At 34.2% G+C, this 14,546-nt stretch overlaps 2 protein-coding genes across 11 annotated transcripts in view; one reads left to right on the forward strand and one right to left on the reverse strand.

The window, feature by feature from the left end:
* Nucleotides 1-3,608, reverse strand: LOC117317609 (costars family protein ABRACL-like). Its single transcript, XM_033872461.1, has 3 exons — nt 3,495-3,608; nt 2,043-2,125; nt 1-475 (listed from the first exon to the last, which is right to left on the reverse strand). Exons 2-3 carry the CDS (start codon nt 2,107-2,109, stop codon nt 282-284), a joined length of 261 nt encoding a protein of 86 aa, XP_033728352.1. The 5' UTR covers nt 2,110-2,125; nt 3,495-3,608; the 3' UTR covers nt 1-281.
* Nucleotides 3,609-3,679: 71 nt separating this feature from the next.
* LOC117317544 (centaurin-gamma-1A-like) overlaps nt 3,680-14,546 on the forward strand; it is a 114,917-nt gene continuing 104,050 nt past the window's right edge. For all 10 annotated transcript variants that reach the window (XM_033872362.1, XM_033872370.1, XM_033872405.1 and 7 more), the window contains exon 1: nt 3,680-3,972. In XM_033872362.1, coding sequence (XP_033728253.1) covers nt 3,798-3,972 — 175 coding nt within the window. In that variant the 5' untranslated portion in view covers nt 3,680-3,797. The remainder of the gene's footprint in view (nt 3,973-14,546) is intronic.

The raw sequence follows: 14,546 nt of genomic DNA on the forward strand, positions 1-14,546 counted from the left end.
ATAATGAGTAAAACAGAGTCTAAAACAAATTTTTTTTTTAACTCAAAGTACTACATTTAACACAAGTACAAGTTTGGTTATCTCCCTTTGGAAAACATGGAAGCACAGATGTATAATCTCATAAACATAAGCCAATTAACTGTGTTAGTGCTTCAAACATGTAGCAATTTTTTTAATAAATAAAGTGTAGCAGCCATCTCTGTTTTTATTGCAAATACCATGTAAATAAAATCAGAAATTAAGTTTCTGAAATTGCTTGTCATCCTATGTCGGTTTCCTGGTCATTGTACTTCATCTACTAAAAGTTCAATGTCCACATTATCATGAGCTCCCTGTAGTAGCAACTCTCCCTCATATTTAATGTACTTTTTCTTCTTTGCTGCCCGAAGAGTTCCGACAAGGGCCTCAAACATGTTAGCACATTTTTCATCTTTGAAAAGAGTACCAAATTTCACAACACACTTCCCATTGGAATCTGAAAAATCCAGAACATTAGACAAGTTACCATCCAGTAAGAGAAATGACTTATTTAATATGATCAGGCCATGAACCTAAGATGATATATGTACAAGGAATTCAAAAATAAACTAGGCAGTCAAATGAAATACAGGTTGTTTGGCAAAATCCTACTGGCTCAGGATATATGCTACTCTAAAATAATTCATTGAGATATTAAATTTTGAAATAGATGTTTATCCTCTTTAATTTCTTATTGATCCAATTCAATAAAACAACATAGTGTTACCAAAGGAGAAGCCAAACACTTCTTGTAATGTTGTCTGCAAATAAAGTGTGGACAATTCTAATACAGACTGATAGGGGCATCGACAAATCTACTGAAAAAAGGTATTGACTTCTGTACTACACAAGAGAACTGACACCTCTAGTACACATGGGAGCCAACATTTCTAGTACACACAGGTATTGACACTTCTAGAACACATGGGTATTGACACTTCTAGTACACAAAGGTATCGACACTTCTAGTACACAAAGGTATTGACACTTCTAGTACACAAAAGTATTGACACTTCTAGTACACAAAGGTATTGACACTTCTAGTACACAAAAGTATTGACACTTCTAGTACACAAAGGTATTGACACTTCTAGTACACAAAGGTATCGACACTTCTAGTACACAAAGGTATTGACACTTCTAGTACACAAAAGTATTGACACTTCTAGTACACAAAGGTATTGACACTTCTAGTACACAAAGGTATTGACACTTCTAGTACACAAAGGTATTGACACTTCTAGTACACAAAGGTATTGACACTTCTAGTACACAAAGGTATTGACACCTCCACTACACATGGGTATTGACACTTCTAGTACACATAGCTATTGACACCTCTAGTATACATGTGTATTGACACTTCTACTACACATGGGTATTGACACTTCTAGTACATAATGGGTACTGACACTTCTACTACACATGGGTATTGACACTTCTAGTACACATGGGTATTGACACCTCTAGTACACAAAGGTATTGACATCTCTACTACACACCAGCATTGGAACATATATTACAGAAGGTAGGGTTGGTGCCTAGTGGGTAAGTGAGGGATGGGTGGAAGGACTGCAAACCTGAAAACCTTTCTTAAAATTCATTATCAATTCAAAATTAATCAAAAGCTGATATATGTCCTACACACATTGGAATAAATGAATTTGAGAACATAGGTTGGTAATTAATATGAAAGTTAAGTTTGATACAATATGTAGGAGGTATATGTCTATTACTATACAAGTTGAACATTGCTGAATGAGGCCAAAACGGGTGTTCAGGTGGCACAGTGGTAACACATCTTCCTTTCACCTAGGTGGCCGGTCTCCATGCTCTGATGGGACATGAAAAGGTATGGGGTCACCTTTCCGACCATGTGGTTTTTCCCTGGGTTCTCTGGTTTCCTCCAACAGTAAAGACCCATTGTGTGCTTCAATCCGTGCCAATAAGCATGAATAATATAAATTGATAGAACTATTTTTGTAATTGTTGTAAATTTTACATTTACATATGCCAAAACTTACTCTTGGTGTCAGCACCTAGGCGCTTCAGCTCTTCAACTAACAGGCTTACTTCATGTTCAACATTCATAATGATGCTATAATACCTGTAACCACAATATTAACTCCATTAGTCAAAGAAATCATTGGTGTTACAATAGATTTATAAATAGGCGTCAGAAAAAAAGATTTCAGCTCCATCATAATAGCAGACTGGACAATCACACCTTTAAAATTAATTATGTGGCTATATTTAATATGGAAGCATCATGTCATGGTTTTCATGTATCAATCAAATTATCATTGATTTGTATTTGAACTTTGAGCTCTAACATTGAAAGTTATTTGTCAAAAGCAAAGCCTCCAAAGCATAACATTACAAGGATCACAACCACTTGCACAGATCCTAGAATGACAGGGTTTCCTATGCTTATGTAGGTCTCTATTTAGATGTCAATTGATTAGTGGTAAACGGTTGTATTACATTCTGCATACAAATTGGGATCACCGTATCCTGTATACATCAATCCTGAGTTCATGACCATATATTATGATTATAAGGAAACTCATGCAAAATCTAGTTATACCAGGGCTGTTGCCATGTTGTGATCCTTTTTTTCCTAGGGCTAGTCTGAATTACTCAAGATGTGGTATTGACTTTTTGGCACCAGAACATATATTTATAAAAAAGAAGAAGACGTAATTCAAACTATCTAAATACATGAAGGAAAATGGCATTGGATTGCGCAAATAAAGACCTCCAAAACATTACCTTTAAACTAAAACTATGTATTTTAAACTGCTCTCTCTCTTGTTGAAGTGTTCATTTGCGAGGACAAGTTGGTTCATCATTTTTTAACTAACATTTCAGGCATTCTTTCGACTTGCAGATGTTTAATTAAGAACAAAGTGATTTTATGTTGCTTCCAGGTGTGCCTTGCCATAGTCTTCCAGTGACTCTATGTGCAGGTGCATCCAAATTAATACTTGAAATGGTATTAATTAATGTTACATTTGAACTGATCGACTAATAGGACAAATCATTTGGAATGTGAAAGTGGAAGCCACCCTACTTCTTACGTAAAATACATTGGTAGCACAGGTGCGGGGTTCTTCAGAAACAATAGTGATTGCACACCCGCTACTAGTAATATACCCTTGCAGTAGAGGGCGTGTTATCATTATGTTTGCTATATACTATTAGAAGACCATATTAGAACCTGTGTTTGGTAAATACACAAACGTTGAATACAGTTTCATTCTATATTAAATAAAGGAGCTTTGGTCGGATAAGATTTGCGTGTACGGTTCCATCGCTCGGCTCGCTTCCTGTATATGTGTATTGCATCGCATAGATTCTAATGGCATAATCTTAATGCACTGATCCGCCCAACGCAATTTTCTTTTGTGACATCATTCATTGATTTCATGAATGGGTTATGCCTAGATGTAGCGCGTTCGCAGACGTATACTTACCCAACAAACCGCTTATGTATCAGTTATGAAATAACGTTACTCAGGCAAGATTCTTCGAACTTTGGTGAAACGTTGTGTATTCGCCGGTATCGAAACCCTAACCAGGAAGTAAACCGGAAATAGCGTGAGAAGATTGCGCATGTTAAGTTTTTCTACAGTCGCACATGCGCATCATTACAGAGCCATCTTGAAGTTGTCGAGTGAATACGGAATATTATTGGTGAAATTCTTTTAATTTCATCGTAATAGGATAACTTTAACATGGCAGTTGTCAGAAAAAGATGATAGAATGTGTATTCGACAATGAATTCGAGGAGTCCGATGCAGCCATACCTTAGTAATTCCCTGGCTATCCGTCAGGAGATCCAGCGATTCGAGAGCGTACACCCGAGTATCTACGCTATTTATGATTTAATAGATGCTATCCCTGACCCGTTAATACAGCAGCAGATTCGGGAGCATGTCGTCTGCATAGAAGGTATGTAAAATTAACTTTTTAAACCATACAAGTCATTTTCTTAATGTATTTGACAGCAAAACATCCTGTAAATTACAATAGAGCAAGCGGAGAAGCCATTTGTAAACAAATGCATGCAGAAGTTGGTCATACGATTTTGCTGCCGGCGAATGAAGATTCTTCCAACATGCTGTGGAATCTGACAATGGATGTCATTGGCGTTTTATTTAGATTTATTATGAAAAAATACTGTTCAAACTTACGCATTAGAAGAAATGGTAAGCGTACGTGTCACCGTGAAACACGTGATGTGGAGAGAGGCATCATAAAACTACACCCATTCCCTGACTGGTAATCAATGTCTGCATTTCTAATCAATGTGGCCATACAGTATCTGCAGTTGTCGAATCTTGCATGAATCGTTGCGGGAGAATGTATTATTTGCATGTTAACATATATACTCATATCAATTTTGATGAATACAATAATCGTATATTACTATTATATATGGTCAAAACATTAGTAAGGTATGATGTTGACATCATGGGGAAAAATAATGAAATGAATTATGTTTCCAATTGTTTAATGTTAGATCTTTCCTTAATACTATATCAGTACATAAGATCCTGCTTCTTCACAGGATATATCGGTAGCATTTAGTGATTTTCAAATTAGACTATCCATTAATACTCCTGTCAGCTACATAATTTGTATATGTGTGTATAGTCATCTTTAGCAGAAACACATATCAGTAAAATTAGGTTACAGATAAGAATGTTACTAGCATTAAAGAAACTAAGAAGATTTAAATGTGAGCTTGGGGATGAGCTAGCATAATTACTGAAAAAGGAGAAGATATTTAACAACTTCCACATTTATTTCAATAGATGGCATATCATCTAGATCTGACAACAGTTTTCTTCTAGCATGTGAGAATAAACATATACACAGCTGACTTTAGTGTGTCAACAAATAATCAGCGTTAATGTAATGCAATCTCAGACCGAGCTGTCACATTTGCTGGTTAGTACACCTAACTGACAGCTGTCTGCCCTGAATTACATGCTCACCTTAAGGCTCAGGTGTGGTATGATGTCAAAATGACCAGTCACCTAAGGCCCAGTTTGTCCACCAAAACCTTTCACTTCGCCATTAAGATCAGGGCTTTTTTCTCAATCGTTTGGGAAGAGGCCTTTTTATCTCATTTTGGGAAAACAATTGGTGAATTGTGAAAGATTTTTTCAGGAGTAAACTGCAAATTTTGGGAATATGACTTGAATATAACAATTTAAATTGGGAATGTAATGAGGCCCATTAATGGCCCTAAAAAGCCCCCAGAAAAAGCCCTGAATATTATACCTGCTTTCAGACAGTGTCATTTTTAGCACCATCTCGAATTGTCTTTATTTCAAAATAAACTGGTAGTCAAATACTGATAACAATATTTAAACATCTCCAGGTCAAAAAAGTCTTTAATTACCAAATAAAAAATATCCAGTATATGACTAGCTTTATTTCGTATCTTACTTAGATTTAAAATGTATTTTGTTCAAAAGACATACATGATATTAATTTAATAAGCACTTTTGAATACCAATTGAGAGAACTTTAGATGAACAGTAAAGCCAGAAAATGAATCAAACTGCATCATTCAGTTGTTTTCTCCATCTTTGAAGCCTCATCAGTAATCCGGTGATAAGTACATAAAGAGTTGACATGTCTAGCTATATTTAGATTGTGAGAGAAGAATAGGTTGAAAGAAATCTGGATAGGGAAGTGCAAGAGTCCCATAATTGAATAAATGTCATAATTTTTAGTCGCCTACCATTGAAACTACGAGGAGACTATATAGGTCTCATTTCTGTCTGTCGCATACATGTACGTAATGCTGAAAGATTGCTAGCAGCTTCATTCCTTGAGATATTTTAATTAAACTTCACACAATGATAAAGAACCATAATATCTGGGAAGAGTTCGAGTTTCAGGGGTTTTTGGTCAAGGTAACTTACTATTTTTATTTGGGGCTGGTAGGGGGATTTGTATGCTTCTTAATATTGGATTTCAAAATGGTGCAAAGCACTTCTGTATATTCTGAACTGTGCAAAATTATTCAAATGAATTAAAATGTGGCATGAAGGACGTGAGGTTTCTGCAAATCTTAAAAGATTTTGAGTAAAATAAGTTTCAATATTCCAACAGAGATCCATAATTCAGGCATAGGTTAGAGAAGAATTTGTAAATTGTGTTAGCTAACAGGATTTTGAAGGTCAGTTTGAGATGTGCATTCTTGCCAATACCATGTACTGAACATGTACAGCAGATGAATAATAATGTAGGTTACTTGTAGATGACTAAACCGGCAATGTTAAAAAGCTAGCAGTTTTTTTCAGTGATTGGTGACCAGCTTGTAAAAAAGTTTAAATTCTGTACATTCCAATCAAAGTATCATCTACATTATCATCTATTTCAATGAAGAAAATATTGTCGAATTTGTCATAAGCATATTTTGATCAATAGATTCTGCTATTGTTATACATTTACATTCTTGGAATTGTGTCTGTAACATAAAGTAGTCATATGATATATAAATAGTACTTGGGGATGGAGACCATTGTCATGGCAACCTCTGTGATATGGTTAATGAGTAATACATATGTGAATATATGGTGTGAATGCCAACATTACATAATGTGTGAACTATTCATGTAACAAGGGAATAATGAGCAAAAGCACCTGCAGGGACCACATGTACACAAGTGCTAATAAGCATGTGTGCCATTAATAGCTGTGTAGGTTTGGTGATAACAATAAACATGTCTGTAGTATAGATACTGATTATTATAGTACTGTAGATGTCAGTTACCTAATTATCACCTATACGTACATTATGTTCCTTACAGAAGTATAGGATATTATAAATATTGATTTGTTTGGCATTATTTTTTGGAACCTGTAAGTTGATATAGTAATAGAAATGTTGTATTGTAGATTAGAATATAAACTTTTTTAAAGCTAATCTTTATGTGACATTTGATGTTTGTTTATTGGGTTTATTGCCTTGTGAACAGCCAGCGTTGTTCTGAAGAGGAGGTCTACTTTGTTGTAGCTGGTGGCTACATCACTGAACAAAATATAGGAGGCCCATCACATATGTTATCTAGATCTAGAGTAATTGGGGTAAAGTAGCTTACCTAAGGGAATGAGCATGACAGCACAGGATTGTCTGTGATCTGTGATCAGTTTCCAGAGAAACACAAACTGACCCAAGTAAGGATCCAAGTCATCAAACCACACACTTAGGATCTTCACCAGAGACAGCATTGTCTTACTACCAAGCTATCACATATTTACTGCCATATTTTTATTCATTTTGTTTATAGATTACATTTTAACTGGAGGGTTGATTTTGTTGAACATGGTTACCATATTAATGCGTTACATCGTTACTGATGTAACACATGCCCATCGCTATCATGACAAGAGTGTATCTGTTATTATAAACGCAGGAAGTGCTCACTGAGATTCTCCTTTATATGATAGTGTTATAGACCTGGTAGGCAGTGCTAGTAGAGGGTTGAAAAAAAACCTTGCATGGCTGTTAGGCATTTAATGAAATATCAACATTTCTCTAATAACTAAATAAAAAAATTAATTAGTATGGTTTATAATCACACAATGATATGTTTTATTTGTCGTGTAAATGCAGGTATAGGAATGTTTTGTAGGACCTGTATTCTAGACTTGCTAAGATTATAATTCATAGTGTGTTTTCATCATTTTGGTTTACTTAAATTTGTAATGTAGCATCTGGTACAGGGATCCCCTTGGGTTGCAGTAATGTGTGTACATATAACTTTGATATCCACAATGGCTATAAAGCTGAAACTAATCCTTCATTTCCAGCACTCAGCTGGTCATAAATATGTCTATAATTCAAAAGAATTTCAATCGCTACTTTACATTTGGGAAATAACTCATTGATTTTAGATTAAGAATTTGTTCACAATTTCATAACTATTGCAACTTAATTGTAATTATCGTACACATGCAATTGAGATTTTACAACTTTACATATATTTTTTTCTCTAATATACAGATAGCTTAGCCGATATTTAAAAAAAAATGTTGCAGAAACAAGTCTGTAATATATAACACAATATGTTACATTGATTTTGTTATGGTAAATTATAGAGTCAGTTATCAAAATGTCTTTGTACCAGTTATCATCACATTATAAAAATGTATCCCAAGTGTACAAACTATTTTTTGTTTTAATTTCGTATTGGAAATGGGACCTGAAGGCTGCATAACAAAGTAATCCTATTAACACAGATACTGCGACTCTGAACTAATTCCTTTAGCATACACTAGTGGTGAACGTTTTTACTTATTTTGGTTGAAAATAAGATGTGTACATGTAGTTTGTAAACATTCCTGTGTGCATTTCAATACATATATGATATGGCCACTTGCAGTAATGGGGTACTGCTAGCTAGACTTACAGTAGATACTAATATCATATAAATTTCTTTGTGGGATGAACCTTTCACACAGAATTATATGTATACATCTTTGTACTATATTCCATCAAATAGGTATATTTTAACACTGTATCCCCTCAGACAGTTACATTTGTATATAATCATTACTATCTGCAGATAAATTCCAATCTAAGGGTATATACGTACAGCACTTGAGTTGAGGGAGCATTCTCAGGGTGTTGACTCCCTCTTTATAGGATGTTGACACACAGGTTGTATTTTGATAATTAGGAAGAATTGGTTTGTTGCCTGAAATGCTGTGTAACTCTGGAATCTGACAACATGAACAGCTTTTTGGGATAGAAATATCAGATTTAGATAGATATTTTCTTTGTCATGTAATATAAGTCATTTGTGGCTGACTGCTGGCTTGAATTGAGAACAATCTTGAAATTGGAAATGTATCTGTTTTAAAATCAGTAGTGTACATAAACTGTCTTTTATTTTGATCAGTATGACTTTTCTTAACATTGATATTTAAGAATTGAGAAGAATATGAATAAAATAGTAAGCAACAACAGCAGTGCTTACGTATATACAGTAGAGATATACTACCAGGTAAGAGATATATACTGGGTATATACACTGAAAATAAACTTCGGGTGAATTGAACCAAGAATGTGCTGAATAGAACCCACCGCTAGACAAGATAAAGTATATGCAATTATGTCGACCTTTAACCTTATCAGATTTCTGTGCTTATTGGGTCGTGAAATATACCTGGCAGCTAAATAACTTTCCATTCACATATTGAGAAGGAGGCGAGTGAATGATAATTTCATAGGTGTGTGTATTTCTCCTTATACCCATTACATATTTCTGTTCGTATTGTAACTTGCTTAGAAACTTAAACTGTGTTCTTTCCCTTTGAAGTAGATTCTGAGCTAATTCTTAAAATAGGGATTAAGATTTGAGGAGTCATAAATTATTGACACACAGGCCAGGGCTTTCAATTAACCTTTTTATTGACACAGGGCTTTCAGTTAACCTTTGAAATATAAAGCTATTTCAGAAATCAAATCACAAATCTGATTTGTCAAAACTTATGTCGAATAGACATGTCCAGGGATGAAAACACTAGAGATTGATTATGGAGAGTCAAAATATGCATACTATCAAGGTCACGGAAGCACTGACTACAACCTGCTTTAACCTGTATACATGTATATAAACAGCAGAAATAGGGGCCGCGGTGGTCGAGTGGATGTCCTGACACTTTATCACTAGCCCTCCACCTCTGGGTTGCGAGTTCGAAACCTACGTGGGGCAGTTGCCAGGTACTGACCGTAGGCCGGTGGTTTTCTCCGGGTACTCCGGCTTTCCTCCATCGCCAAAACCTGGCATGTCCTTAAATGACCCTAGCTGTTAATAGGACGTTAAACAAAAACAAACCAAAATCACGGAAGCACTGACTACAACCTGGTTTAACTTGTATACATGTATATAAACAGCAGAAAGTCATTGATGAGGCAATAGTGTAAAGTGACAAAGTTGATTGAGTATAAGATTTGAATAAAGTTGAATGGAAATCTTATAGTCAATATATCCCAATGCTAATCTTGGCCATAATAATACAGCTTTGGAATCTCTGGTATTTTTTAACCAGTACACGAATTGAATGTCTATGGATTCTGACTTGCATGTCAGAAACCTATCAATTATTCCAACCTATACTGTATATTTATACTAAGGTTAGAAGTCCCAGCATCACTTTATCATTTTTTAGCTAGTAAGGATAAAGAAGATTCAGGTCAGATTCAGAAAGTGATAACTTTATTATGAATGCATGAGTGGGTACATAAGTAGTTAAGTGGATTTAGGAATATATATATGCATGACACTAAGTGTCCATACATTTCATGTATGTGTGCTGAACTTGGCATTGTACATTCCAGATTAACTTACTTTAGAGAGTTTGCTTTTTATGACACTTGTATCAAACTAAACTCTGGTAACAGTTGTAACATAACCTGACCAATGTTCCAGAGGTGTGATATCTCCAGGGTGTGGGATTTTATCCCTACTCATTTCATAGAAGGCTGAAAGCATTACACAGATCTTTCTCTGTGTTGTGGTAGTTGTTTTCTTGTGTTTCTGTATGATGTGGTCAGTGAGGTAGCCACCAGCTACTACAAGGAGAACCCACAGCCACCGCAAAATGAGTCTGCATGATCACAGGGTGATACTATTCTGGCAAACAACATAATTTACCATAGATCTTTTAACTTCAGCTTTACCAATATAATTAATGTGTTGTCAATAGAAGGAAACCAGTGGCCATTTTATTTAGATCTATATTTTGAAGCTTTTTTTCTGCATTTTGATTCGTGACTCATTAAATAATCATTCATTGCAATGGATAGGTGCACAGGAACAATGCTTTTCACATCTGACTGGGAAGTGTACAGGAAATGATTTTATAGGATAAGGCTGCAAACTTACATTCACAACAATAACAGTAATATAACTCCAACTTGTAACTATTGTTTTTACAAAAAATCTATTGTTCAGATATTGTGTATAGAATAAGAACGGCTAACATTTAATGTTTATATTTCGCTGAGTAAACAAAGATGGTATTTTTCTGGTGGTTCTGAAACAGTATCAGATTATGAGTTGAACTGTTCATGATGACAATTAACAATTATACGGTGTATTGTGTGGAACAATTATGATAACCTGTACACAAGGATAATGCATTAACACAATTCATCAAAAACCTTGCTTTGACCCAGATTACATGTGTATACCTTGGAGGTATGTAATTGTCAGTCAGGGAAAAAAAGGTATTTCAGGAATGTGTGACACAACTACCTGGTATATATTAATTTAAGGTGTTCAAACTGAAAAGATGTGGTGTCTACATAGCAAGCTTCTATCCATTCAACACCAGTACCACTATCATCAGATGAGCATGACCTAGCAAATATAAGCTGTTGTGCACATATTGAAATACTATATGAAAAAATGAAGAAAAATATTGTATTCCAGAAGACAGTGAATTTAATTTTATGTAAAAGAAATGATGAATGTTCTAATGAATCGATTACGAAAAAGTTAATATGTATGTAAAATTGATTTTAATATGGTAATAATGGAATCAAAAGCAGAGGCAGTCTTTATTTTTTTAATCACCAATTTTCACCACTAGAGGCTAATATTATACACTGTGGTTATACCAGCAGCAAAATCTTTCACATCTTTAAAAAAAAGAAGTTTTTTTACTGGATATAATGTCTGAAGGGAAGGCTAGTGTGTGTTGTGTATGGAAATCTCCTCTCAGACATTGGATCACACTACAGGCTGTTTACTGGCGCAGAGTCAGAGTTATGTGACAGAGAATTCTCCAGATATCCACGCAAGATTTACACAAGATTTACACCGAGGCACATGTTCAAACCATACCTGTTCAGATAATTTTAAACAGAAAATTTATCTAAATATCAAGAGTCTGATGTTGTAGTGAAGCATCACCCAAAGATCATGCCCATGATAAATTACTTTTAACATCAAAAGTTCTTGTATTTTGTTCAGAAAAACACAATATTCATTTTGGTGTTTTTTCTGCACTTCAAAAAAAAGAAACACTAATCTTTCTTTCATTTGGATTTTCCAATTTAATATGAGTTACATTTATTTACAGTTAGATTCCTAAATGTTCAATGTAGATTAAAGTATCAAGATTTTGTTGTTATATTCACATAGACATTGTGTAAGGAAGTATTTTAGGTCAATCTAAGAGTTTGTTTAACCGTACACCAATCTAATTTAAAAGAGACGTAAAGATTAATCCAACTCTCTATGTAATCATTATATTACTTTACTGAAAAAGCACTGGTACCAATCATGAATGGTGAATAAGTCAATTACATATAATTAGTAAAACATTTACAACAACAATTTGACATATAAGATGACAAGTACTAGACCTCTGCTGACAGTAAAGGTATACGTATAAATACAGTGAACACCTGGCATTTTGTTTCATATATATATAACTTACCGTAAACCACCTTATTTTTGTGTGTGATTAATTTTCACATATTTTGTGGGCAAATAAAATTTGAAAAAAATAATTGCTGCAAAATAGTTTCAGTAACATGTACATACAGGTACATTAGGTTTTTTGTGATTGTTAATCGCAAAATTAAATTGTTACGAAAACGCAAAATTAAGTTGCTGCAAAAATAAGCTGTTTTACAGCATATCATTCTGGAATGCAAATCAGCAAGTTTTGTATAGGGGTCTGATTTATGCCACAACAAAATCAACTGTTAAAAATAAATACACGCTTAAACTCTACAATTTATAAACATACCAGTAGCATGACATTGTTACAGGAAAAAATACATTGACAGAATTTTATAGCCTTTGATTACCTTAAAAAGTTTGAAATGAAAAAAAATGTATAAATATTGGCACAGTTTCAGGAGGAGATCAGGAAAGTGATCTGCTGCATGCCTCATGATCATGACTATGCATGTATTGCATATAGCATAGAATGTTATGCTATATACCCATAGATCAATGCCTAGAGTATACAGTAATCTTGTCTTTTCTTCATCTGTTTAATGAAATAAGGTCAGGCATGTAATAAAATGTGATGATAATCTCCGTGTAAGATAGTACATAGAATGCTGTCTTGTATGTAGGATCCATAAGTCTGTCTCACCATACCAGATATAACCTAATATAAACCATACAGCTTTGTTAAACTTCACTTCTAAGATACTTAGGTAGAGTGAGTTAACCTTTACTAAATTCAAGATAATTGTAACTGGAGGTTTCTGAAATTGTGAAAAATGTTTTTACTATGTCATTACAAACAATTCCTTAGAAACACAAGTCTCATTTGAACGTCATAAATACCAAGATGATTTTACAAATGAAAATAATATTTTAATGCTGCCCTCAGATGAAAAGCTCTGTTACTTAAGCTGGGAATATCAAGGTTGATAAAACCAGACCTTCAGAATCAATTGATAATTGGTTGAAAAAAGCAGGCTATTGAAACATAAAATCTTGTAATAATAGCTAGGTATTAAGGCATCTAAACATCACATTTGAATACTGACATAAAGTATAGTTGATCATGATAAATAGATTTAACCTCTTTATTCTCAGCTTTTTTTTTTTTTTTTTTTTAATTTAAATTTAATTTTAGATGACAATTTTACAAAATTGGTCTGACACCAGCAAAGTTAATTACTGAATCAGAGTGGTGTTCTAATCAATGCTTCTGATAATGTGTACAGCAACACCCCATATGATGACATGAAAGAAAAGGCATAAACATCTTTAGAGGAAAAATGTTATGCCATATAATGGTAAGGCTTACCACCCTCAAGGGAATCACTATTGAAGATTTCAACAAAAAAGTGAATTTAAGTCCTGAATTCAACTCAGTCTGATATATTTAAAGATATAACAAAATATTTTGTTGTTAATACAAGGTTTCTCTATTAACCAGCCTCAACTTATAGCAATAACACATTCTACTTTTACTCCTTTCCTTAATCTTTCACAGATATGTTTTACACAAATAAAGAACTGGACAGTTGTAAATGTTGCTTTATAATTTCTGATTGGTTTCTTTCTTGGGTACGTGGCACAGTTTCTGATTGGTTAGTACATGTATGGCACAGTTTCAGATTGGTACGTACATGTATGGCAAAGTTTGTGATTGGTTAGTACATGTATGGCACAGTTTGTAATTGGTTAGTACATGTATGGCACAGTTTCTGATTGGTTAGTACATGTATGGCACAGTTTCTGATTGGTTAGTACATGTATGGCACATTTTTTGCTTGGTTATTACATGTATGGCACAGTTTCTGATTGGTTAGTACATGTATGGCACAGTTTCTGATTGGTTAGTACATGTATGGCACAGTTTCTGATTGGTTACTACAGTGAATCACATAGTCTCTAATTGATTTCCGAGTGTACACCTTCTGATTGCTCTGGTTCTGAATGATTGCTATCTCTGATTGGTTTCTATATTGTATTCCATGGTTTCTAATTGGTCTACTCTCTGAATAATTACTATCTCTG

Source organism: Pecten maximus, chromosome 2, assembly GCF_902652985.1.
Source record: "Pecten maximus chromosome 2, xPecMax1.1, whole genome shotgun sequence".
NCBI lineage: Eukaryota > Metazoa > Mollusca > Bivalvia > Pectinida > Pectinidae > Pecten > Pecten maximus.